This window comes from Somniosus microcephalus, unplaced genomic scaffold (assembly GCF_052327205.1).
Source record: "Somniosus microcephalus isolate GS21.2 unplaced genomic scaffold, FLI_Smic_1.0 unresolved_chr7, whole genome shotgun sequence".
Lineage (NCBI taxonomy): Eukaryota > Metazoa > Chordata > Chondrichthyes > Squaliformes > Somniosidae > Somniosus > Somniosus microcephalus.
Window position 1 is genome coordinate 42,048,602 of NW_028225185.1, and position 27,328 is coordinate 42,075,929.

General features: G+C 54.5%; 1 protein-coding gene across 4 annotated transcripts in view; it reads left to right on the forward strand.

Moving 5' to 3' along the window:
* Positions 1-2,191: 2,191 nt before the first annotated feature.
* Positions 2,192-27,328, forward strand: part of LOC147086843 (CXXC-type zinc finger protein 1-like) — a 60,004-nt gene continuing 34,867 nt past the window's right edge. For 2 of the 4 annotated variants that reach the window (XM_085979025.1, XM_085979026.1), the window contains exons 1-5: positions 2,194-2,574; positions 6,938-7,068; positions 15,581-15,681; positions 18,384-18,538; positions 24,170-24,328. In XM_085979025.1, coding sequence (XP_085835151.1) covers positions 2,563-2,574; positions 6,938-7,068; positions 15,581-15,681; positions 18,384-18,538; positions 24,170-24,328 — 558 coding nt within the window. In that variant the 5' untranslated portion in view covers positions 2,194-2,562. Of the gene's footprint in view, positions 2,575-6,937; positions 7,069-15,580; positions 15,682-18,383; positions 18,539-24,169; positions 24,329-27,328 lie in introns of all 4 variants that reach the window. The other 2 variants (XM_085979023.1, XM_085979022.1) reach the window with 2 other exon arrangements.

Below are 27,328 nucleotides of genomic sequence, written 5' to 3' on the forward strand. Positions count from 1 at the left end.
TGCAGACTCAGATAATGAGGCTGCAATCCCAGTCTGCCAGTATGGGAGGTGCTGCAACCTTAGATTAACGAAGCTGCAGTCGCAGTCTGCCAGTGTGGGAGGTGCTGCAGTCTCAGATTAACGTGGCTGCAGTCCCAGTCTCCCATTAACGTGGCTGCAGACCCAGTCTCCCATTCATGGGGCTGCAGTCCCAGTCTGCCAGTATTGGGGGCGCTGCAGTCTCAGTCTCCCATTAATGGGGCTGCAGTCCCAGTCTGCCAGTATTGGGGGCGCTGCAGTCTCAGTCTCCCATTAATGGAGCTGCTGCCTCTGTCCGCCAGTATTGGGGGCGCTGCAGTCTCAATAACGGGGCTGCAGTCCCAGTCTGCCAGTAGGGGAGACGCTGCAGTCTCAATAACGGGGCTGCAGTCCCAGTCTGCCAGTAGGGGAGACGCTGCAATCCCAGATTAAGGTGGCTGCAGTCCCAGTCTGCCAGTATTGGGAGGCGCTGCAACCTCAGATTAACGAGGCTGCAGTCCCAGTCTGCCAGTATGGGAGGCGCTGCAATCCCAGATTAACGAGGCTGCAGTCCCAGTCTACCAGTAGGGGAGGCGCTACAGTCTCAGATTAACGAGGCTGCAGTCCCAGTCTGCCAGTATGGGAGGCGTTGCAACCTCAGATTAACGTGGCTGCAGCCCAGTCTGCAAGTATTGGGGGCGCTGCAGTCTCAGTCTCCCATTAATGAGGCTGCAGTCCCAGTCTGCCAGTATGGGAGGCGCTGCAATCCCAGATTAACGAGGCTGCAGTCCCAGTCTGCCAGTATGGGAGGCGCTGCAATCTCAGATTAACGAGGCTGCAGTCCCAGTCTGCCAGTATGGGAGGCGTTGCAATCTCAGATTAACGAGGCTGCAGTCCCAGTCTGCCAGTAGGGGAGGCGCTGCAATCTCAGATTAACGAGGCTGCAGTCCCAGTCTGCCAGTGTGGGAGGCGCTGCAATCTCAGATTAACGAGGCTGCAATCCCAGTCTGCCAGTATGGGAGGCGCTGCTGCCTCAATAACGAGGCTGCAGACCCAGTCTGCCGGTATGGGAGGTGCTGCTGTCTCAATAACGAGGCTGCAGTCCCAGTCTGCCAGTATTGGGGGCGCTGCAATCTCAGATTAACGAGGCTGCAGTCCCAGTCTGCCAGTAGGGGAGGTGCTGCAATCTCAAATTAACGAGGCTGCAGTCCCAGTCTGCCAGTAGGGGAGGAGCTGCAATCTCAGATTGACGGGGCTGCAGTCCCAGTCTGCCACTATTGGGGGCGCTGCAGTCTCAGATTAACGGGGCTGAAGTCCCAGTCTGCCAGTACTGGGGGCGCTGCAGTCTCAGATTAACGAGGCTGCAGTCTCAATCTGCCAGTATGGGAGGCGCTGCAGTCTCAGTCTCCCATTAACGAGGCTGCAGTCCCAGTCTGCCAGTATGGGCGGCGCTGCTGCCTCAATCAAGGGGCTGCAGTCCCAGTCTGCCAGTATTGGGGGCGCTGCAATCTCAAATTAACGAGGCTGCAGTCCCAGTCTGCCAGTAGGGAGGTGCTGCAATCTCAGATTAACGAGGCTGCAGTCCCAGTCTGCCACTATTGGGGGCGCTGCAGTCTCAGATTAACGGGGCTGAAGTCCCAGTCTGCCAGTATGGGAGGCGCTGCAATCTCAGACTCAATAACGGAGCTGAAGTCCCAGTCTGCCAGTATGGGAGGCGCTGCAATCTCAGACTCAATAACGGGGCTGAAGTCCCAGTCTGCCAGTATCGGAGGTGCTGCAATCTCAGATTAACGCGGCTGCAGTCCCAGTCTGCCAGTATGGGAGGCGCTGCAGTCTCAGATTAACGAGGCTGCAGTCCCAGTCTGCCAGTACTGGGGGCGCTGCAGTCTCAGATTAACGAGGCTGCAGTCTCAATCTGCCAGTATGGGAGGCGCTGCAGTCTCAGTCTCCCATTAACGAGGCTGCAGTCCCAGTCTGCCAGTATGGGCGGCGCTGCTGCCTCAATCAAGGGGCTGCAGTCCCAGTCTGCCAGTATGGGCGGCGCTGCTGCCTCAATCAAGGGGCTGCAGTCCCAGTCTGCCAGTTTGGGTGGCGCTGCAATCCCAGATTAACGAGGATGCAGTACCAGTCAGCCAGCGCCGGGGGCGCTGCGTCGCGGCGGACTGCTTCTGACGTTGCGTGACCCCACCATCCTGTCCCGGGGCCGCTTACTCGTCGTCTGCGGCGGCCGCGACCTCGGCGCCGATTATTTTTTCCAAGTGGAGAATTTCGATTTTATTTTTTTACAAATTAATTGCACGGCCGTCGATCCAATCCAAGCGGCGGGGCTTGAGTGAAAAATAAAGCGAGTTTGGAGGGGGGGGCGCGAGAGGAGGATTTGTTGGCGGGAGGCGGTGACCCGGTGACCCGGATGCCGACGGCCGGGGCGCGGTGCTCTGCGGCGCGACCGGAAGCGCGGTTGCCAGGGGCGGCCTAGCTGTTGCCAAGCGAGCCTGAGGCGCCGAAACCGCGACCGGGCGGTAAAACCGCGACCTTGAGGAGAAGCGGGCGGTGGAGGGCGACACCATGGAGCGGCCGGTGAGTCAACGCCGTCGACGGTTGAAGTCGGAAGGGAAAAAAAAAAATTCTCTTTTTTCTTTCTCAACAGCCACTCGACGACTGAGCCCTCTGGGGCAGAGAATTCCACAAAGATTCACCGCCCTCAGTGAAGAAATTCCTCCTCATCTCAGTCCTAAATGGCCGACCCCTTCTCCTGAGACTGTGACCCCTGGTTCTAGACTCTCCAGCCAGGGGGAAACAGCCTCTCGGCATCTACCCTGTCAATCCCCCCTCAGAATCTTATACGTTTCAATGAGATCGCCGTTCTACTCCATCCAGCTATCCTCGCCACGTCCCAAAGCGTTGTTTTTGCCTCCCTCCCCTCCCCCGCCGCCACAAGTGCAGCCGGTTGTGCCGTCCGGTTGACACACAGCGCGATCCCGCTAACGCACGAATCGGGAGCGGGGAGTCACTCCGCCGACCGACAGGATGGCAGCTGATGGTCCGCCTAATCTCCACCTTCGACGATAGCAAAATACTGCTCCCTCTCTCCCACATGGCAGCTGTCTCCCACTCTGCCAGCGCATTTCACACCTAATCTGGAGCCGTCTTTTGTCTCCACTAGTCCGATCACCATCTCGTCTGGTTTTGAATACCTCTTAATGTCTCTTCACTTCTCTTTTGTTCTCTCATCCCCCATTTCCCAGCCCCCAAACTGGCCTTTTAATCTGTTTCATTTCCTGTGCCTCTTCAGTCTTGACAAAGGGTTTTGACGCAAAACGTCGACTCTAATTTCTCTCTCCACGGATGTTGCCTGGCCTGCTGAGTTTTTCCAGTATTTTCTGTTGTAATCTCCACCTTCGCTTGATTTCCCCCCCGCCCCCCCCCCCCCACACTCCCCAAAAAACCTGCAACCTGATCCACCCCCCTCCCCCGGTCCTTTTCTCAGTTTTCTCATTCCTAAGAACATAAGGATCAGGAGCAAGAGTCGGGCCCCGCTCCGCCGTTCAATAAGATTGTGGCTGATCTTCGATCCCCATATAGAAACATAGAAGATAGGAGCAGGAGTCAGCCATTCGGCCCCTCGAGCCTGCTCCGCCATTTAATGAGATCATGGCTGATCATCCAAATTCAGTACCCTGTCCCTGCTTTCTTCCCATATCCCTTGATCCCTTTAGCCTTAAGAAATATATCTGACTCCGTCTTGAATGTATTTAATGAATTGATTACCTTAATATTCAAAAACCTATCGATCTCAGTCTTGAATATACTCAACGACTGAGCCTCCACAGCCCTCTGGGGTAGAGAATTCCAAAGATTCACCACCCTCTGAGTGAAGAAATTCGCCCTCATCTCAGTCCTAAATGGCCGACCCCTTATCCTGAGACTGTGACCCCTGGTTCTAGACTTTGATTTATAATGGGACATCCCTATGTAAACATGTTATGCTGTCAAAATGGTAGCCTTTGATTTACAATGGGAAATCCTTATGTAAATGTGTCACGCTGTCAAAATGGTGTGCTTTGATTTATAATGGGAATCCTTATGTAAACAAGTCACGCTGTAGTTACGACCTCCTGCCAGCAGTGGCGCTGCAGGAAAAGCTCAATCTCTCATGGGACAATACCCTCATCCCAGGGGTCAGTCTAGTGAACCTTCGTTGCACTCCCTCTAAAGCAAGTACAGGAAACTCTCGATTTACTGGCACCTAAATAACCGGAAATCTCTGTTAACCTGCTAAACAACAGGGACGCTTGGATGTTGTGGTCGGAGTTCCTGCACCTGTTGCTAAGCAACAGGGAAGCCTGGATTTGTTGCTGTGTACGGAGCTCTCGTACCTTTTAACTATACCTCTCTTGTAATCCGGACTTTTTGATAAACGCCGGTCCCATTGGTGCCGGATAAAAAAGAGTTTCCTGTATGCCCTTCCTCAGATAAGGAGACCAAAACTGTGCACAGTACTCCAGGTGTGGTCTCACAAGGCCCTGTACAATTGCAGCAAGACTTCCTTACTCTTATACTCCAACCCCCCCCCCCCCCTTGCAATAAAAGCCAACATGTCATTTGCCTTCCTAATTGTCCCATATGTGACAATTAAACCTTAATTGTCCATCACCAGGCAGGGTCGCCTATTATTCAAAGGTCATCCCTTCTTCTTAGGCAGTCCCTCGGAACCGAGGATGACTTGCTTCCACACTAACAATGAGTTCTCAGGTGACTGATGAGTCCAATGCGGGACCGACAGTCTCTGTCACAGGTGGGGCAGACGGTGGTTGAAGGGGCGGGTGGGTTGGGGTGCTTGGGTTGACTTGCGCTTGGCTTCCGCTTGCTCCTGGCGAAGAGACTCGAGGTGTTCGGCGCCTTCCCGGATGCTTCTCCTCCACTTTGTGCGGCCTTGGGCCCAGGGGTTCCCAGGTGTCGGTGGGGGATGTTGCACTTTTTCAAGGAGGCTTTGAGGGTGTCCTTGAAGCGTTTCCTCTGCCCACCTGGGGCTCTCTTGCCGTGTCGGAGCTCCGAGTAGAGCGCTTGTTTTGGGAGTCTCGTATCGGTCATGCGGACGATGTGACCCGTCCATCGGAGCTGATCGAGCGTGGTCAAAGCTTCGATGCTGGGGTAATGTTGGCCTGAGCGAGAACACTGACGTCGGTGCGCCTATCCTGCCAATGGATTTGCAGGATCTTGCGGAAGCAGCATTGGTGGTACCTCTCCAGTGCTTTGAGTTGCCTGCTGTACAAGGTCCATGTCTCTGAGGCAGACAGCAGGGCGGGTATCACTGCTGCTCTGTAGATCATGAGCTTAGTGCCGGGTTTCAGGTCCTGGTCTTCAAACACACTCTTCCTCAGGCGACCGAAGGCTGCACTGGCACACTGAAGGCGGTGTTGGACTTCGTCGTCGACGTCTGCCCTTGTTGACAGTAGGCTCCCGGGGTATGGAAAGTGGTCCACGTTGTCCAAGGCCTTGTGGATTTTGATAATCGGAATGGGGGGTGGGGGGCAGTACCGTGTGGCATTCTAAAAGTTTGAACAAAATATCACCTTAAAGAGCAGAGTCCTTGAAACCGCAGCGAAGGGGGCGGCGAATGTGAGAGCGCCGCGTTCTGCAGCTCCTAGGCGAACATGTCTCACTTACTTTGACCGCGTCGCGTGCATCAGCTCCCAGCGGGGCCTCCACCTCATTATTTCATCCCGAGGGAAATCCGCAAAGGCCGTTGAGCAAAACCAGCCGAACACTGATTCATCTTCACCGTTTAATACTGGTTGCTTTGCTTTCCACAGATGACCTTTCTTTGTCCGCGCCACCCAGCAAAAAAAAATAGCAACTCACAATTTCTTAGCAATCTCAAGATTTTTAAGAGTTTGTCTCATGGTTTCTGAGACGGTGAGGTTGCGCTGTTGCATGCATATGTGTATAATCAGTGACAGTCGGGGCTTATTTGGGGCAGTACTGAGGGAGCACAGCACTGTCGGAGGGGCGGTACTGGGGGAGCGCCGCACTGTCGGTGGGGCGGTACTGAGGGAGCGCCGCACTGTCGGAGGGTCAGTACTGAGGGAGCGCCGCACTGTCGGAGGGGCGGTACTGAGGGAGCACAGCACTGTCGGAGGGTCAGTACTGGGGGAGCGCCGCACTGTCGGAGGGGCGGTACTGAGGGAGCACAGCACTGTCGGAGGGGCGGTACTGAGGGAGCGCCGCACTGTCGGAGGGGCGGTACTGAGGGAGCGCCGCACTGTCGGAGGGTCAGTACTGAGGGAGCGCCGCACTGTCGGGGGATGGTACTGAGGGAGCGCCGCACTGTCGGAGGGTCAGTACTGAGGGAGCGCCGCACTGTTGGAGGGGCGGTACTGAGGGAGCGCCGCACTGTCGGAGGGGCGGTACTGAGGGAGCGCCGCACTGTTGGAGGGGCGGTACTGAGGGAGCGCCGCACTGTCGGAGGGGCGGTACTGAGGGAGCGCCGCACTGTTGGAGGGGCGGTACTGAGGGAGCGCCGCACTGTCGGAGGGGCAGTGCTGAGGGAGCACCGCACTGTCGGAGGGGCGGTACTGAGGGAGCGCCGCACTGTCGGAGGGGCGGTACTGAGGGAGCGCCGCACTGTCGGAGGGGCGGTACTGAGGGAGCGCCGCACTGTTGGAGGGGCGGTACTGAGGGAGCGCCGCACTGTCGGAGGGGCAGTGCTGAGGGAGCACCGCACTGTCGGAGGGGCGGTACTGAGGGAGCGCCGCACTGTCGGAGGGGCGGTATTGAGGGAGCACCGCACTGTCGGAGGGGCAGTACTGAAGGATCTGATTGAGTGGTGGCACAGGCCGAGGGGCCGCATCCCGTTGCTAACATTGAAAGCGGGTTGGATGTGACGGAGTGCGAGGCGATCTTACCCAAGGTGATCTGATTTCCCCCTCCCTGTTCACAGGACGGTACGGCGAGTGACTCGGTGAGTCTGGAGGCGGCTCGGCTGGAAGACCTGGAACTGACGGACCCCGACTCGGCCAACGCCCCCGTCTACTGCATCTGCCGGCGGCCTGACATCAACTGCTTCATGATGTGAGTGCCCTGGGGGGGTAGGGGGGGCGGGAAGGGTCCACAACATTCTCTCGCTCCGTTTTCACCTCCGTAGCTGCAAGGGGGTGGGACATGTTCCTCTTGGCACCGACCGCCACCTTTGGTTGCCCATCAGCCACCTGAACGTCAGCGGGCTATTCCCCCGGGAAGGCCGTCGGCCTTGAAGTGGCTGCTCGGCCCATTCAAAAAAAAAATCCTCCCGTGCTCAGTGTCTGCAAGTAAAAGCTGGTGTGCTGGCTGCGCGGGAGGTCCGGAGCGCTTGAAGGGAGCGTTGCAGCATGAATCAGCTGGGCTGAATGGCCTGTGAGATGAATCAGTCATTCGTGAAAGAAAGACTTCTGAAATAATAATGAGCGGCCTACGGGTGGCGCTGTCCAGGGAGGGTATAAATACTCGGGCACGGGCCCAGCTTGTACAGGGACATTCTTAACAGGAACTAGTGAAGGACACGACTAGATCGGCCTGTTTCTGTGCCGAGTAATTCTGTGGTCCGTGGTCCACGGCCCGACCTGCCTTTCAGAAACTTTCACTTTCCATCAGGAATTGTGGCTGATTTCCCCCCACCGCCCCACCCCACCCCAGGCCATTGTTCAAGTCTACCCAGGTCCGATTATCGTTTTATTTCTGCCCCTTTTAGTTCCCAGCAGTGAGACCCAACAGTGTGGGTTATTCAATACCCATCTCCCCCACCATGGGATAGTCACTGAATCCACCCGGGTGAGGAAAGCTGCCCCAGTGGTGCTCTCTCTCTCTCTCTCTCTCTCTGTGTGCAGACCGAGGGCTCCCAAGCTCGGCCCCTGGTCTGCCCTGTGCTGGCCTGTTCTCAGCTCAGGCGAGGTGGAGATGAGTCAGATGGGGTGAACCGGCCTTCCCCGTGGCTGAGGACGCAAGGGGGGGGCGAGGATCTCGTGTCGGACTGGGCTGCGGATGCCCTCCGTGGTCAAACGGCCGGGCCCGGCACTCGGGTGGCTCTGGGATGAAGGGCGACTGCCCGCATGAGGGGATGGGATGCTGCCGGTTTGAAAACCCAGGAAACAAGGGGTGCCGGCAGCTTGCGGTGGGAGGCGTTGCACTGGCATGCAGCCTTCCCGCAGGGCACGGGGGGGTGGCGGTTCCGTCGCTGTGCAGGGCAGCGGCTGGGTCTCCGAGTCCCCGGATAATGCCGTTGCCGAATAGCTAGCGTCGCCGCGCCCCAAGAGGCATGGTAGGGCCCCGTCGACGGATTGGATCCCCGTCAATGGTGCGGAGTGGGTGTGGGAGCAAAAAATGAATACGGATGGGGAGAAGGGGTCTTCTCCCCTCTTCTGACTGCCCTGTTCCCCCAGAACAGTGGTTCGACAGGTTGCTGCCGGTTTTATAGCATTTTTATGGAATTGTACAGCACAGGAGGAGGCCGTTCGGCCCATCGTGCCTGTGCCGGCTCTTTGAACGAGCTCTCCAATTAGTCCCACTCCCCCCTGCTCTTTCCCCACAGCCCGGCACATTTTCCCCTCAAGTATTTCTCCAATTCCCCCTTTTGAAAGTTACTATTGAATCTGCTCCCACCGCCCTTTCAGGCAGCACGTTCCAGATCACAACAACTCGCTGCGTAAAAAACATTCTCCTCATCTCCCCTCTGGTTCTTTTACCGATTATCTTCAATCTGTGTCCTCTGGTTACCGACTCTCCTGTCACTGGAAACAGCTTCTCCTTATTTACTCTATCGAAACCCTTCATGATTTTGAACACCTCTATTAAATCTCCCCTTAACCTTCTCTGCTCTAAGGAGAACAATCCCAGCTTCTCCTGTCTCTCCACATCACTGAAGTCCCTCATCCCCGGTACCATTCTGGTCAATCTCCCCTTAACCTTCTCTGCTCTAAGGCATTCTGAAGGGGGAGGGTGAACAGTCAGAGGTCGTGGTTCACATTGGGACCAATGACATGGGTAGGAAGAGGGATGAGGTCCTGCAGCAATAATTTAGGGAGCTAGGTAGCAGATTAAAGAGCAGGACCTCAAAGGTTGTAATCTCTGGATTACTCCCGGTGCCATGTGCTAGTGAGTATAGGAATAGGAGGATAGAGCAGATGAATGCGTGGCTAAAGAGTTGGTGCAGGAGGGAGGGCTTTAGTTTCCTGGATCACTGGGCCTGCTTCTGGGGAAGGTGGGACTTGTACAAGTCGGACGGGTTGCACCTGAACCGGAGCGGGACAAATATCCTTGCAGGGAGGTTTGCTAGCACTGTTCGGGGGGGTTTAAACTAAAATGGCAGGAGGTTGGGAACCTGAGCAGGGAGACAGAGGAAAGGGAAACAGGGATAAAAGCAAAAGATAGGAAGGAGAAAAACAAAAGTGGCAGTCAGAGAAATCAACGGTTTAAATCAAACATGGCCACAGTAAATAATAATTCTAATAGGTCTAAGAGCGTTAAAAAAACAAGCCTGAAGGCTTTGTGTCTTAATGCGAGGAGCATTTGTAATAAGGTGGACGAATATGATTTGATTGGGATTACGGAAACGTGGCTCAAGGATGGCCAAGACTGGGAACTCAACATCCAGGGGTATTCGATATTCAGGAAAGATAGGCAAAAAGGAAAGGGAGGTGGGGTAGCATTACTGGTTAAAGAAGGGATTAATACAATTGTAATGAAGGATATTAGCTCTGATGATGTGGAATCTGTATGGGTAGAATTGAGAAATACTAAGGGCAAAAAAACATTAGTGGGAGTGGTATATAGACCTCCAAACAGTAAGGCGGAGGTTGGGGATGGCATTAAAAGGGAAATTAAAGAAGCGTGCAATAAGGGCACAGCAGTCATCATGGGTGACTTTAATCTACATATAGATTGGGCTAACCAAATTAGTAACAATACTGTGGAGGAGGAATTCCTGGAGTGTTTACGGGATGGTTTCTTGGACCAATATATCGAGGAACCAACCAGAGATCAGGCCATCTTAGACTGGGTATTATGTAACGAGAAAGGATTAATTAGCAATCTTGTTGTACGAGGCCCCTTGGGTCGGAGCGATCATAATATGATCGAATTCTTCATTAACATGGAGAATGAAGTAGTTGACTCAGAGACAAGGGTCCTCAATTTAAATAAAGGAAACTACGATGGTCTGAGGAGCGAGTTGGGTAGGATTGATTGGGGAATGGCACTCAAAGGGTCGACGGTGGATAGGCAATGGCAAACATTCGAAGACCGAATGGATGAGCTACAGAATTTGTTCATCCCAGTTTGGCATAAAAATAATACAAAAAAGGTGACTCAACCGTGGCTAACAAGGAAAATTAGGGATAGCATAAGATCCAAGGAGAGGACATATAAATTGGCCAGAAAAAGCAATAACCCTGAGGATTGGGAGCAGTTTAGGATTCAACAAAGGAGGACAAAGGGATTAATTAAGAAAGGGAAAATAGAATATGAGAGTAAGCTTTCAGGGAACATAAAAACTGACTGTAAAAGCTTTTATAGATATGTGAAGAGAAAAAGATTGGTGAGGTCAAGCGTAGGTCCCTTACAGTCAGAATCAGGGGAATTTATAACGGGGAACAAAGAAATGGCAGACCAACTAAATACATACTTTGGTTCTGTCTTCACAAAGGAGGACACAAATAACCTCCCAGAGATGTCGGGGAACATAGGGTCTGATGAAAGGGTGGAACTGAAAGAAATCAGTATCTGTAGGGAAATGGTGTTAGGAAAATTGATGGGACTGAAGGCCGATAAATCCCCAGGGCCTGATAATCTACATCCCAGGGTACTTAAGGAAGTGGCCCTAGAAATAGTAGATGCATTGCTGATCATCTTCCAGAACTCGATAGACTCTGGAACGGTACCCATGGATTGGAGGGTAGCTAATGTTACCCCACTATTCAAAAAAGGTGGTAGAGAAAAAGCGGGGAATTATAGACTGGTAAGCCTGACATCGGTAGTGGGGAAAATGCTAGAGTCTATTATAAAAGATGCAATAGCAGAGCACTTGGAAAACAGTGACAGGATCGGACAAAGTCAACATGGATTTACAAAAGGTAAATCATGCTCGACTAATCTACTGGAATTTTTTGAGGATGTAACTGGTAAAATAGATAAGGGAGAACCAGTGGATGTGGTGTATTTGGACTTTCAGAAGGCTTTCGATAAGGTCCCACATAAGAGATTAGCGTGCAAAATTAAGGCACATGGGATTGGGGGCAAGGTATTGACTTGGACAGAGAACTGGTTGGCGGACAGAAAGCAAAGAGTTGGAATAAACGGGTCGTTTTCCGAGTGGCAGGCAGTGACTAGTGGGGTACCGCAAGGATCGGTCCTGGGACCCCAGCTGTTCACAATATATATTAATGATCTGGACGAGGGAATTGGATGTAATATCTCCAAATTTGCAGATGACACAAAGCTGGGTGGGAGGGTAAGCTGTGAGGAGGATGTCGTGAAACACCAGTACGATTTGGACAGGTTGGGTGATTGGGCAGAAACATGGCAAATGCACTATAATGTGGATAAATGTGAGGTTATCCACTTTGGTGGCAAAAACAGGAAGGCAGATTATTATTTGAATGGCAATAGATTGGGAGAAGGGGAAGTGCAAAGATACCTGGGTGTTCTTGTGCACCAGTCGCTGAAGGTAAGCATGCAGGTGCAGCAGGCGGTTAAGAAGGCAAATGGTATGTTGGCCTTCGTAGCAAGAGGGTTTGAGTACAGGAACAAGGATGTCTTGCTGCAGTTGTACAGGGCCTTGGTGAGACCACACCTGGAGTATTGTGTGCAGTTTTGGTCACCATACCTGAGGAAGGACGTTCTTGCCATGGAGGGAGTGCAGCGAAGATTCACCAGGCTGATACCTGGGATGGCAGGAATGACGTATGAGGAGAGATTGGGTCGATTGGGCTTATACTCACTGGAGTTTAGAAGATTGAGAGGGGATCTCATCGAACCTATAAAATTCTGTCAGGCCTGGACAGACTAGATGCAGGAAGGATGTTTCTGATGGCCGGGGAGTCCAGAACCAGGGGTCATAGTCTAAGGATAAGGGGTAAGCCATTTAGGACTGAAATGAGGAGGAATTTCTTCACCCAGAGAGTGGTGAACCTGTGGAATTCTCTACCACAGAAGGCAGTTGAGGCCAGTTCATTAAATATATTCAAGAAGGAGTTAGATATATTTCTTAAGGCTAAAGGGATCAAGGGATATGGGGAGAAAGCAGGGACAGGGTACTGAATTTGGATGATCAGCCATGATCTCATTGAATGGCGGAGCAGGCTCGAGGGGCCGAATGGCTTACTCCTGCTCCTATCTTCTATGTTTCTATGAGAACAACCCCAGCTTCTCCAGTCTCTCCACATCACTGAAGTCCCTCATCCCCGGTACCATTCTGGTCAATCTCCCCTTAACCTTCTCTGCTCTAAGGAGAACAATCCCAGCTTCTCCAGTCTCTCCACATCACTGAAGTCCCTCATCCCCGGTACCATTCTGGTCAACCTCCCCTTAACCTTCTCTGCTCTAAGGAGAACAATCCCAGCTTCTCCAGTCTCTCCACATCACTGAAGTCCCTCATCCCTGGTACCATTCTGGTCAATCTCCTCTGCACCCTCTCCAAGGCCTTGACATCCTTCCTAAAGTGTGGTGCCCAGAATTGGACCCAATACTCCAGCTGGGGCCTAACCAGTGATTTATAAAGGTTTAGCGTAGTTTCCTTGCTGTTGTACTCAATGCTTCTATAAAGCCCAGGATCCCGTATCCTTTTTTAACAGCCTTCACAACCTGTCCTGCCACCTTCAAAGATTTGTGTACGTACCCCCCTCCACAGGTCTCTCTGTTCCTGCACCCCACACCCCCAGGGTTCCTTTACCGATTATCTTCAATCTGTGCCTACTGGTTACCGACCCTCCTGCCATTGGAAACAGTTTCTTGTGACTGCAGTCTCGAGCAGCAGTGACCACCCGCGCCACCTCCCCCCCGCCCCTGTCAATGCCTGACGTGTCCCAGGTAGTGGGGAAAATGCTAGAGTCCATTATAAAAGATGTAATAGCAGAGCACTTGGAAAACAGTGACAGGATCGGACAAAGTCAACATGGATTTACAAAAGGTAAATCGTGCTTGACTAATCCACTGGAATTTTTTGAGGATGTAACTGGTAAAATAGATAAGGGAGAACCAGTGGATGTGGTGTATTTGGACTTTCAAAAGGCTTTCGATAAGGTCCCGCATAAGAGATTAGCGTGTAAAGTTAAGGCACATGGGATTGGGGGCAAGGTATTGACTTGGACAGAGAACTGGTTGGCAGACAGAAAGCAAAGAGTTGGAATAAACGGGTCTTTTTCCGAGTGGCAGGCAGTGACTAGTGGGGTACCGCAGGGATCGGTCCTTGGACCCCAGCTATTCACAATATATATTAATGATCTAGACAAGGGAACTAGATGTAATGGCCCAGAAATTAGGTTCGGGGACTTGCCGCGCGTGCTAGCCCCCCGATGTGCACTTACCCGGCGCGCTGACATTTCAGTCCTGGCCCGCATTGCATTTCCTGTCACTGGCCCGCTTGAGGTCCTGCCGCGCTGTGCCTGCATGACCCAGCGGCGTACTTAGTGTGATGAGCCGGCTGGGATCACGTGAGCACTGGGCAACCAATGGGAGGTTGCAAAAGTTCATTCATGAGTTTGATAGTAAGAGCTGTCAAACTCATGAAAACTCCTGGCCCCAAAACACTGATTAAACCTGAAAGAAAATTTAAAAAAACATCGCACTACTTAAATGAACTATAAATAACTGTAAAAAACTATTTTAAACAATCATTTTAAATTTTGAAAATTATTATATAAAAAATCGGGGCAAAAATACACTTACCTTACTGTAAAGTTCAAAAATAAGAACCTGTGGAAGAATTTTCTAATTTTACTTAATAGACCACTTACCTGTTAAAAGTAAGTACTTACGGCTGCTTTTTCCACGCGTCAAAACCGGAGTCTTTTCCCCACGGGCAACTCTTCAAAAAAAAAAGGGAAGTTCAGCGCGCACGCGCTACCTGAAACCTCGCACGCGTTCTGCCTCTTAACCCCTTGGGTCAGGGGAGAGGTAATGCTTTTCCCCGCATGCGCTGTGCATGCTGAAAACCGGCAATTCCTCCGGGCCCACGCATGAGTACCCCGTCCGTACTCAGGCGTTGGGACAGGAATTACTGGCCCAGTATCTCCAAGTTTGCAAACGACACAAAGCTGGGTGGGTGTGTGTGCTGTGAAGAGGATGCCGAGAAACTCCACGATGATTTGGACAGGTTGGGTGATTGGGCAGAAGCATGGCAGATGCAATATAACGTGGATAAATGCGAGGTTATCCACTTTGGTATCCAAAGCAGGAAGGCAGATTATTATTTGAATGACAATAGATTGGGAGAAGGGGAAGCGCAACGAGGCCTGGGTGTCCTTGTGCACCAGTCGCTGAAGGTAAGCATGCAGGTGCAGCAGGCGGTTAAGAAGGCAAATGGTATGTTGGCCTTCGTAGCGAGAGGGTTTGAGTACAGGAACAAGAATGTCTTGCTGCAGTTGTACAGGGCCTTGGTGAGACCACACCTTGAGTATTGTGTGCAGTTTTGGTCGCCTTATCTGAGGAAGGATGTTCTTGCCATGGAAGGAGTGCAGCGAAGATTCACCAGGCTGATACCTGGGATGGCAGGAATGACGTATGAGGAGAGATTGGGTCGATTGGGCTTATATTCGCTGGAGTTTAGAAGAATGAGAGGGGATCTCATTGAAACTTATAAAATTCTAACAGGACTAGACAGACTAGATGCAGGAAGGATGTTCCCGATGGGGGAGTCCAGAACCAGGGGTCACAGTCTAAGGATAAGGGGTAAGCCATTTAGGACTGAGATGAGGAGGAATTTCTTCACCCAGAGAGTGGTGAACCTGTGGAATTCTCTACCACAGAAGACAGTTGAGGCCAATTCATTAAATATATTCAAGAAGGAGTTGGATATATTTCTTAAGGCTAAAGGGATCAAGGGATATGGGGAGAAGGCAGGGACAGGGTACTGAATTTGGATGATCAGCCATGATCTCATTGAATGGCGGAGCAGGCACGAGGGGCCGAATGGCCTACTCCTGCTCCTATCTTCTATGTTTCTATGGACTGACCCTGGCCAAAGACGGCGGGCAAAGCTGACCGGGCGAAAGGGAGTGGGCGAGGTGCTTATGTACTGATGTGCGCCAGCAGGGGGGCAACAGTCTAACTTGCTTCCCCCTCCTGCCCCCCAATCAATGCCCAGTCACCCTCTTGCAGGAAGGAACATTCTCTTCCCCCACTCCCCCCCCACGCAGACGTTTGGCTTGCTTATGACGCTCCACGCAGTCAGATAGCTTGCCCGTGCCCGCCCATAGTTCTGGGTTCACTGGCAGCGGGTGAGGTGCTGGATGGCACAGGGGGTGAGGCAGTTGTGGGGGGGGGGGTGGGTGGTGACGTTGGGGGAAGAGGCGAAGGGTCGCATCGTTCGCTGTGTAACCTCTTTCTCCCCCGACAGCGGCTGCGACAAGTGCAACGAGTGGTTCCATGGCGACTGCATCCAGATCACCGAGAAGATGGCCAAGGGCATCCGGCAGTGGTACTGCCAGCAGTGCCGAGGTGAGGCCGCGCGCGCGGCGGGTGTAGGTGTTGGCGTGACGCTCACTCCACTGGCAGGTTCAGGAAAACTCCCGTCGTCCTCCGAGGCCCCCCCCCACCGTTTCAACCTCCTTTGAAAGCAACATAACTACCCAAACAACTTTAACTACAATGGCCCAGAAATTCGGGTCAGGGGCTTCTGGGTGCAAGCCTCCGACCTGCACTTACCCAGCGCGCCGGCCGTTGAGCTGTGGGATTCCGATCCTGGGCCTCCTCCAGCTTCCGGCGCGCAGTACTTGTGTAGCCCAGGGGCGCAGTTAGTTCGAAGCGTCCCCTGGGATCACGTGGGCCATGGAGAGCCAATGGTAGCAGGGAATGCTTCATTCATAAGTTTGACAGGAACATATAAATACTATAAGCCCCAAAACATCACTAAAACTACAAATAATTTTTTTTTTTAATCACATTCTTAAAATAAACTATAAATTACATGAAACAACTATTTTAAACAATAGTTTAAATTTTGGGGGAAAATTTTTTTATTTTCTAACGGCTAAAAAGTAACTTAGCTTTCTTTAAAGTATTTAAAAATAATAAACCTGTGGAAAAAATGTTTTAATTTTAATTAATTCACCACTTAGAAGCAGGCCTTGCGACTGCTTTTTACATGTCTAACTTCTGGGGACTTGCCCTCCCCGGGAAAACCTGCAAAGAAAAATGTAAGTTCGATGTGCACGCGCTGCCTCTCCCGCGCACGCATTCGACCTCTGAACCCCTTTCAAGGGAACGGAAGTGCCGGTTTCCCGCGAGTGCATGCAGGAAACCGGCACTTTCGTTGGGCCTACGCACGAGTACCCCGTGCGTACTCACCCGCGGAGACCCGAATTTCTGGGCCAATATGTTTTAAAGTCTTCTGGGGCGGCCCGTGTCTGCCTGGCGACGCCCTGCGGTGATGTCCCATCCGACCGATTCTAGTGTGCACCAACTGCCTGGGAAATTCAGCAGCCGCCTTGCTGACCACAAACAGCACCAAGACAACCCCCCCCTGGACTCCACCATGCGGGACCCTGACCCTCCCCCGACCCCTTCCAGCTAATGTTTCGACCGACCGCGTTTTCGGGCTTGATAGGATGGATGCTGGGAGAATTGTTTCCCTTAGCTGGGGGAAGTCTAGAACCAGGGGCCACAGTCTCAGGATAAGGGGTCGGCCATTCAGGACTGAGATGAGGAGGAATTTCTTCACTCAGAGGGCGGTGAATCTTTGGAATTCTCTACCCCAGAGGGCTGTGGAGGCTCAGTCGTTGAGTCTATTCAAGGCTGAGATCGAGAGATTTTTGGACTCGAGGGGAATCAAGGGATAGTGCAGGAAAGTGGAGGTGGAAAATCGGCGGTGATCTCAGTCAACGGCGGAGCAGGCTCAAAGGGGCGGCGTGGCCCTTCTCCTGCTCCTAATTCTTATGGTCTGTGGAGGCTCAGTCATTGGGTATATTCAAAACAGAAGTCGATAGATTTCTGACTAGTAAACGCATCAAGGGATATGGCGATAGGGCCGGTGAATGGAGTTGAGGCAGAAGATCAGCCATGATCTCATTGAATGGCGGAGCAGGCTCGAGGGGCCGAATGGCCGACTCCTGCTCCTATTTCTTATGTTCTTATGTTAACCACGGGGTGCCCGTTCCTCCTCTGTGACGTCTCTTGGGCCCTTTTGTTAAGGGCGCTTTCTGATTAACATAGAAACATAGAAGATAGGAGCAGGAGTAGGCCATTCGGCCCCTCGAGCCTGCTCCGCCATTCAATGCGATCATGGCTGATCATCCAAATTCAGTACCCTGTCCCTGCCTTCTCCCCATACCCCTTGATCCCTTTAGCCTTAAGAAATATATCTAACTCCTTCTTGAATATATTTAATGAATTGGCCTCCACTGCCTTGTGTGGTAGAGAATTCCACAGGTTCACCACTCTCTGGGTGAAGAAATTCCTCCTCATCTCTGTCCTAAATGGCTTACCCCTTATCCTTCGACTGTGACCCCTGGTTCTGGACTCCCCGGCCATCGGGAACATCCTGCATTTAGTCTGTCTCGTCCTGTTAGAAATTTATAAGTTTCAATGAGATCCCCTCTCATTCTTCTAAACTCCGGCGAGTATAAGCCTAATCGACCCAATCTCTCCTCATACGTCGTTCCTGCCATCCCAGGTATCAGTCTGGTGAATCTTCGCTGCACTCCCTCCATGGCAAGAACATCCTTCCTCAGATAAGGCGACCAAAACTGCACACAATACTCAAGGTGTGGTCTCACCAAGACCCTGCACAACTGCAGCAAGACATCCTTGCTCCTGTACTCGAACCCTCTTGCTACGAAGGCCAACATACCATTTGCCTTCTTAACCGCCTGCTGCATCTGCATGCTTACCTTCAGCGACTGGTGCACAAGAACACCCAGGTCTCGTTGCACTTCCCCTTCTCCCAATTTATTACGGGTTATCCCTTGCGGAGACACCCCCCCCCCGCCCTCCAGACCACCTTGCGGAGACTGGATGCAGGGGGTTGCCCTGTGCCAAGTTGGGCAGTGACGGCCCTCTCCTCCCCCCCCCCCCCCCCCCAACCCTCCGGATCGGCCGTCCTCGCAGGGTGAACGGTCCCGCCCTCGCCGCGGTGCTGGGGTTGGAGGAGCAACAGCTGTTTTAACCGGGGGCCCCTTCTCCTCCCATTGTTTCCTCTGCAGTTAACGACCCGGCACTCACCATCAAATACCGGCAGAAGAAGACGAAGGAGAAAGAGAAGGAGAGAGAGCGGGACGGCGAGGCGCTGCTGCTGGAGAATGAGAAGACCAAAGAGCAGGGCGAGATGCGACTGGACAAGCGGAAAGTGGCGGCAAATGTAAGGGCCGGAGTCTCGAGCGATTTGTCTCGTGGTCTGGGGAAGGGTATCTCGGAGAGGGGGCAGCGCAGAATCACCAGAACGATACCCGGGGGCTAAAAGGGTTAAATTCCGAGGACAGGTTGCACAGACTGGGCTTGTGTTCCCTCGAGTTTAAATGATTAAGGGGGTGATCTGATCGAGGTGTTTGAGGTGATTAAAGGATTCAATCGGGTCGATCGAGAGAGAAACTATTTCCTCTGGTGAGGGGGAGTCCAGAACAAGGGGGGCAGAACCTTCAAATTCGAGCCAGGCCGTTCAGGGGTGATGTCAGGAAGCACTTCTTCACACACAGGCTGGTGGAAATCAGGGACTCTCTCCCCCAAAGAGCTGTCGAGGCTGGGGGGCAATTGGAGCTTTCAAGACTGAGATTGATAGATTTTTGTTGGGTAAATGTAGCGAGGGTTACAGAACTAAGGCGGGTTAATGGAGTTAAGATACAGTTCAGCCATGATCTGATTGAATAGCGGAACAGGCTCGAGGGGCTGAATGGCCTCCTCCTGTTCCTGTGTAACAGGCTCGAGGGGGCTAATGGCCTCCTCCTGTTCCTGTGTAACAGGCTCGAGGGGCTGAACGGCCTCCTCCTGTTCCTGTGTAACAGGCTCGAGGGGCTGAACGGCCTCCTCCTGTTCCTGTGCAACAGGCTCGAGGGGCTGAACGGCCTCCTGTTCCTAATGTAACAGGCTCGAGGGGCTGAATGGCCTCCTCCTGTTCCTAATGTAACAGGCTCAAGGGGCTGAACGGCCTCCTCCTGTTCCTGTGCAACAGGCTCGAGGGGCTGAACAGCCTCCTGTTCCTAATGTAACAGGCTCGAGGGGCTGAACGGCCTCCTCCTGTTCCCATTGTAACAGGCTCGAGGGGGCTGAACGGCCTCCTTCTGTTCCTAATGTAACAGGCTCGAGGGGGCTGAACGGCCTCCTCCTGTTCCTAATGTAACAGGCTCGAGGGGGCTGAACGGCCTCCTCCTGTTCCTAATGTAACAGGCTCGAGGGGGCTGAACGGCCTCCCCCTGTTCCTAATGTAACAGGCTCGAGGGGGCTGAATGGCCTCCTCCTGTTCCGAATGTAACAGGCTCGAGGGGGCTGAATGGCCTCCTCCTGTTCCTAATGTAACAGGCTCGAGGGGCTGAATGGCCTCCTCCTGCTTCTAATGTAACAGGCTCGAGGGGCTGAATGGCCTCCTGTTCCTAATATAACAGGCTCGAGGGGGCTGAACGGCCTCCTCCTGTTCCTAATGTAACAGGCTCGAGGGGCTGAACGGCCTCCTCCTGTTCCTAATATAACAGGCTCGAGGGGGCTGAACGGCCTCCTCCTGTTCCTAATGTAACAGGCTCGAGGGGGCTGAACGGCCTCCTCCTCTTCCTAATGTAACAGGCTCGAGGGGGCTGAACGGCCTCCTCCTGTTCCTAATGTAACAGGCTCGAGGGGGCTGAACGGCCTCCTCCTGTTCCTAATGTAACAGGCTCGAGGGGCTGAACGGCCTCCTCCTGTTCCTAATATAACAGGCTCGAGGGGGCTGAACGGCCTCCTCCTGTTCCTAATGTAACAGGCTCGAGGGGGCTGAACGGCCTCCTCCTCTTCCTAATGTAACAGGCTCGAGGGGGCTGAACGGCCTCCTCCTGTTCCTAATGTAACAGGCTCGAGGGGGCTGAACGGCCTCCCCCTGTTCCTAATGTAACAGGCTCGAGGGGGCTGAACGGCCTCCTCCTCTTCCTAATGTAACAGGCTCGAGGGGGCTGAACGGCCTCCTGCTGATCCTAACTCCGCCGGACCCCTGAGGACTTTGTTCCAGCGTGTATCCAAGTGAGCCGTGATGGGAGTACACGCCACACAAAACCCCCCCCCCCCCCCCCCCCCACCCCCTGCAAAAAACAAAATGCAGAGTGGTGAAATTCCCCTCCGTGCCCATTGTTCTCTGCAATTGCAAGGCTCTAACTCAATTACAAAGTATTACAGCCCAGAAACAGGCCATTCGGCCCCTCTGCTCCGTGCCGGTGTTTCTGCTCCACACCAGCCTCCTCCCGTCCCCTCTTCATCTCACCCCATCACCATATCCTTCTATTCCTTTCTCCCTCATGTGTTTATCCAGCTTCCCTCTTAAATGCATCTACGCTATTCGCCTCGACCACTCCCTGTGGCAGCGAGTTCCACATTCTCACCACTCTCTGAGGTAAAGAAGTTTCTCCTGAATTCCCGATTGGATTTATTCGTGACTCTCTTATATTGACGGCCCCTAGTTCTGGTCTCCCCCACAAGTGGAGACATCTTCTCTACGTCTACCCTATCGAAACCCCTTCATAACCTTAAAGACCTCTATCAGGTCACCCCTCAGCCTTCTCTTTTCTAGATGTTCAATCTTTCCTGATGGGTATAAACTCGACCCCATTCTCCACATATCAGACCTTTCCTGGGGGACCGGCGTTAATTAGGGGAGAGCGTGCGGCCCACTTTCTTTCCTCTTGGCCGCATTGGCTCGGGCACGATGGGCCGAATGGCCCTTCTCCCGTGCTGTATCATTCTACGATTGGGAGAGGAACAGTCGCACGGGTGTCGGTGCCCAGTCAAAATCCCGCACGTGTTCCGCCTCGTGATCGACAGGGCTGGCAAGCCTCGCGATTTAAGCGATTGTTGTCCAGCACAGGCCTTCCCCTGTCGTGAACGCTGGTCTGACCAAAGCAAGTGGGTGAGGTGGAGGGAGGGGATGGGTGAGTGAGCGTGAGGCAGTCTCTCCTCGCGGCTGGGAGAGGAGGAGGGAGGATTTACCCTCGGCGACGGGGGCGGAGGGGGTGCACCCTCGGAGGCTAAAGGGGAGCCTGGGACTTGACAGCACGAAGCCAAAACAATCCCAGGAGGGGCCTCCCCTCCACCAAGTGTCACACCACCTCTCCCCCAAACTCAAATAACAGCCCTTAAAAACAACATGCGTTTAAATTTATCAGTGTACAATCTTAAGTATTTTGAAAGTAGACATAAACTATTGTAAAACTATTAATCTGGGTCACTTTAAGGCGATTTGCTTTTTTCAATCCTGATCTTCTACTTACTTGAAGAAGACTAACTTGCAGGGTTACGGGGAAAAAGCTGGGGGTGCGGGACTAAGAGTGAGGCACGACCGGGCCGAATGTCCTCCTCCTCCTCCTGCGCTGTGAGGTTCTCTGATTCTGCGGCCCCACTGCGACTAGCTTCTAACCGGGGCTCGTGAGCTGTGTCGACCGTTCATTCCCCGCCAGAGATACTGCCCCCATTGTGGTTCGCTCCATTGTGGTTTGGCGGTGGGGTTCTGTAATGTTTTAGAGACACTGGCCTCCTTCGGTGCTGTAACCTTTCTGTGATTCTATACAGCACGAAAGGAGGCCATTCGGCCCCTCGCGCCTGTGCCGGCTCGCTGAAAGAACTACCCAATTAGTCCCACTCCCCCCTGCTCTTTCCCCACAGACCTGCACGTTTTTCCCCTTCAAGTATTTCTCCAATTCCCCCTTTTGAAAGTTACTATTGAATCTGCTCCCACCGCCCTTTCAGGCAGCGCATTCCAGATCACAACAGCTCGCTGCATTGAAAGAAAGACAGTCTCGTATTTCTCTCGCGTCTTTCACCACCTCAGGACGTCCCAAAGCGCTTCACAGCCAATGAAGGGCTTTTTGAAGTGCGGTCATTGTCGTAATGTAGGAAAAGCGGCAGCCAATTTGCACAGCAAGCTCCCACAAACAGCCACGTGACCGTGACCAAATAATCTATTGTTAGTGATGTTGATTGAGGGATAAATATTGGGCCCCAGGACACCGGGGAGAACTCCCCCCTGCTCTTCTTCCAATAGTGGCCGTGGGATCTTTTACGTCCACAAGAGGGGGCAGACGGGGTGGGACTCGGTTTAACGTTTCATCCGAAAGACGGCACCTCCGACAGTGCGGCGCTCCCTCAGTACCGCCCCTCCGACAGTGCGGCGCTCCCTCAGTACCGCCCCTCCGACAGTGCGGCGCTCCCTCAGTACCGCCCCTCCGACAGTGCGGCGCTCCCTCAGTACCGCCCCTCCGACAGTGCGGCGCTCCCTCAGTACCGCCCCTCCGACAGTGCGGCGCTCCCTCAGTACCGCCCCTCCGACATGCGGCGCTCCCTCAGTAACGCCCCTCCGACAGTGCGGCGCTCCCTCAGTACCGCCCCTCCGACAGTGCGGTGCTCCCTCAGTACCGCCCCTCCGACAGTGCGGCGATCCCTCAGTACCGCCCCTCCGACATTGCGGCGCTCCCTCAGTACCGCCCCTCCGACAGTGCGGCGCTCCCTCAGTACCGCCCCTCCGACAGTGCGGCGCTCCCTCAGTACCGCCCCTCCGACAGTGCGGCGCTCCCTCAGTACCGCCCCTCCGACAGTGCGGCGCTCCCTCAGTACCGCCCCTCCGACATGCGGCGCTCCCTCAGTAACGCCCCTCCGACAGTGCGGCGCTCCCTCAGTACCGCCCCTCCGACAGTGCGGTGCTCCCTCAGTACCGCCCCTCCGACAGTGCGGCGATCCCTCAGTACCGCCCCTCCGACATTGCGGCGCTCCCTCAGTACCGCCCCTCCGACAGTGCGGCGCTCCCTCAGTACCGCCCCTCCGACAGTGCGGCGCTCCCTCAGTACCGCCCCTCCGACAGTGCGGCGCTCCCTCAGTACCGCCCCTCCGACAGTGCGGCGCTCCCTCAGTACCGCCCCTCCGACAGTGCGGCGCTCCCTCAGTACCGCCCCTCCGACAGTGCGGCGCTCCCTCAGTACCGCCCCTCCGACAGTGCGGCGCTCCCTCAGTACCGCCCCTCCGACAGTGCGGCGCTCCCTCAGTACCGCCCCTCCGACAGTGCGGCGCTCCCTCAGTACCGCCCCTCCGACAGTGCGGCGCTCCCTCAGTACCGCCCCTCCGACAGTGCGGCGCTCCCTCAGTACCGCCCCTCCGACAGTGCGGCGCTCCCTCAGTACCGCCCCTCCGACAGTGCGGCGCTCCCTCAGTACCGCCCCTCCGACAGTGCGGCGCTCCCTCAGTACCGCCCCTCCGACAGTGCGGCGCTCCCTCAGTACCGCCCCTCCGACAGTGCGGCGCTCCCTCAGTACCGCCCCTCCGACAGTGCGGCGCTCCCTCAGTACCGCCCCTCCGACAGTGCGGCGCTCCCTCAGTACCGCCCCTCCGACAGTGCGGCGCTCCCTCAGTACTGCGCTGGAGTGTCAGCCTAGATTTTTGTGCTCTTGTGTTTGGAGTGGAACTTGAAGAAATAAATCTCATCTCCTCCCTCTGGTTCTTTTCCCAATTATCGTAAATCTGTGTCCTCTGGTTACCAAAGATATTACCCAAAACCCCTTATTCAACACAATTCGGGGGTGAGTTACAAGCCATTCTAGCGGCGCTGGGGGGGGTGTTGGTTTGCCAAACGACCTGTTTCTATGCTGTAAAACTCTGTAATTCATTAACCCCACTGTTCCTTGAGATCAGTTCGCTTTGTGCAGACTGTTAGCGCTTCCGTTCTCCGTCAGCGCGCCAGTTAGAGGTGTTACTGTGCCCTGATTTGCCTCAACCGTCTTTAAACTCTTTTCTGTGTGTTTCTGTCCCCCCCCCTCCTTTCCCCGTCGACTAGCAAATCAAGCGATCGGCGCGCATGTGCGGGGAGTGCGAGGCGTGCCGGCGGACCGAGGACTGCGGCCAGTGCGACTTCTGCAAGGACATGAAGAAGTTCGGGGGCCCCAACAAGATCCGCCAGAAATGCCGTCTGCGGCAGTGCGAGATCAGAGCACGGGTAAGTGATGGGGGGGGAGGGCGGGACAGCGATCGCTGCATCCCCCCGCCCCCCTCTCTCTCCGAGCGCGAGGGTCGTGGCGGGGAAAGAGGGGGGGTCCCATTCTCCCCTCCTGCGTTTGTATATGTCGTTCCCATTTGTGGGTCACGTGACGCCGGCGGGCGCGTGCACCTTCTGGGTTCCCCCTCCCCTCCTACACACCCCCATTCCGAGTGGGCAACCGATGCTGGTGTCTGGGGGGGAGGGAGGGGGAAATCTCTGTTACTGAGCGGATGTCACCGGGACGCGATCTAATCTGGGGGAGGGGGTGGAGAGGAGAGTTTGAGCGGTGCCGACGGTAGCTTTTGTTCTTGCACCCCGACTTCTTAACCCTCCTTTCCCCCTCCTCCCACCCACCCACAGGGCTGGGGTGTCGGCAGTGGAGGGGGAGTTGGGTGGGACGGTTAAGCCAGCTGGGAAGCCCACACAGCTGACTCGCCCGACCGGCTTATGGTTCGCCCTGCGGGGAGGGAGTGGGGGTGGTTTGAGCCCCCTGTCCTGCGAGTTTTGCGGTGGTGGGGGGGGGGGGGGCGGGCAGGCTCGATTCTGCGTAAAATGGGCACCGTGCGGGCAGTCTGGCTGTTGCCTTTGAGCGCGGCGCGGCGATACCTGTGTCGGCGGGGGGTTGCTGTTGCTTGTGGACCATTTCAGGTGGGTATGTGATGGTTTTGGTTTGGGGGCCGGCGGGAGAGGGGGGGTGGGCGGATTGTTGGGAGGGAGGTGGGCCGTTGTGCCCTTTGACCTGTCCTATTTAACCGGGCGATACCCAAGGTGTATCCGTGTTACAATCTGGTTCCGTCACTCGTACAGTGCACCGTAGACTCCAACTGCAGTAATCTTCCGAGCTTCGTCGGAAAAAACGTTAAGCCCCCACCAGCCACCCCCCCCCCCGCCCAACCCTTTAATCTCTCGTAACTCGCTCGCACTTGGCTTGACGAGACTTGCAGCCGTTCCTAGTGCTCCTCTCCACCTCCTCCCTTCTCTCCACCCTCTCTGTTACATAACCCGGATCTGAAGAGGTGTCAAACGCAGACTTTGCAAAGGGACCACTCCGCTCGGGCCCCCTGTCTCCCGTGCAGTCCCTCGGAGGAAGCGATCTCCAGGCACGGGGGAGGAGGGAGGGAGATATGCACGTAAATTGAGAACACCTCCAGGAGCGTGCTTGCGATTGCACCCGCTTGAGGTTGACCCGCCCTTCCACTCGACTCAAATGGCATGCTTGCTTACCCATAATCCGTCGCGAGGCTGAAACCCGTCTATCTCTTCGCACTGCGGGTTGAATCCTCAAGACTGGTGTTTATGCTGTTTGTTCTCCTTCCCGCCCCACTCACCCACCCCCTCCTCTCTGACCACCGAACGGGGGCCAACTTAAAAGGGAAGTTGCTTTGGCGGGATGGGGTTAAACCGTACGGCAAATGGGGGTGGGGATGGTGAGGAGGAGAGGATTTTTCGCCGTGCTTCCGTGCCAGAGGAGTTCGGTGGAATTCGATGTCCTCGGCCCGTGCGTTCTGGTGGCAGGCCGTGCCCCTCGAGGAGCTGGAGGCTTCAGGTGGCTTCATCTTTGCGATGCGCACTTGAAGAACTTGGTGCATGTTCTTAGACCGAGCTGGGACCCCCCCCCTCCCTGGAAACGGACACAAGCTGTCGCCCTATACTCTCTCTGCCTTTCTTTCCCTGTCATCTCACCCCCCACCACCCACCTTCTCCCCCTGCCCTCTCCACCACCACCTCTGGCATTTCTTCCTCCTTCCCCTGTCCTGTTTTGCTCCCCATTACTGTTACCAGCCTAAGCATTTAATTATCAACAAGAGACTTTTCTCTCGAGATCTGACATCCCTCCCTCTCTCATGGTCTCTCTCTCTTCGCTCTCTCTCCTCTCTCTCTCTCGTGGTCTCTCCTCTCTCGGTCTCTGCTCTCTCTCGCTCTCTCTGTCCCTCCTGCTCTCTCTCCTCTCAGTCTCTGCGCGCTTTCTCTCTCTCTGTCCCTGCTGCTCTCTCTCTCTCTCTCTCGGTCCCTCCTGCTCTCTCGGTGCCTCCTCTCTCTCTCTCTCTCTCTCTCTCTTCTCTCTCTCTCTCTGTCTCTGTCTCTCTCTGTCTCTCTCTTCTCTCCCTCTCATCTCTCTCCTCAGCTCTCCTGTGTGGCACCCGGTGAGAAAGTGATGCCGGAAATGAAGAAAAACTGCTGCTTTCGCAAATAGCCGGGCTCAATTAAGGTCCCACGTTCCAACCCCATCCAGCCGTCGAACTGGCTGATCTTTTGCCGGGGCAGTCGCTCGGGGCCAAGCGAGGGGTGGCAGGGGGGCGGGGGTGAAAACCAGGCAATGATCCTACTGGGTCACACCCTGGGGAAAAAATAGGTACTAGCAGGGGGATAAGCAGGTTGCGGCACCACCCCCCGTGGCCGAATAGCCGTCACTTGTGGGTGAGGTAGCAAAAACCTGCTGGACCGTAGCCAGTGAAAGTCGACTGCAAAGTTGTCGGACTGGGGCTGCAGGCATACTGAGAGCAGAAAACCGTCCCCTGGTGGAGGAGAACCAGGCAGTTCCAATCACGCGAGACCAGTTCTGCTGATGTGCAGTCTCCAGTATGTTCGCATTTGACGTATCTTTCTCTGACATGGCTCCTCTTCTCTTAACCCCCACCCCCCGTCCCACTCCCGACTTCTTGACTTTGCCCTAGTTTCCCCTGACCCCCTCTACTTTCTCTTCCCAGCCCCCTCTCTCTCTGCCCCCCTCTCTCTCTCTCTCTATCTCCCCGCCCCCTCTCTCTCTCTCCCCGCTTCATCTCTCTCTCTCTGCCCCCTCGCTCTCTCTCTCTCTCTGCCCCCTCTCTCTCTCTCTCTCTCTCTCTCTGCCCCCTCTCTCTCTCTCTCTCTCTCTCTCTCTCTGCCCTCCTCTCTCTCTCTCTCTCTGCCCCCTCTCTCTCTCTCTGCCCCCTCTCTCTCTCTCTCTCTCTGCCCCCT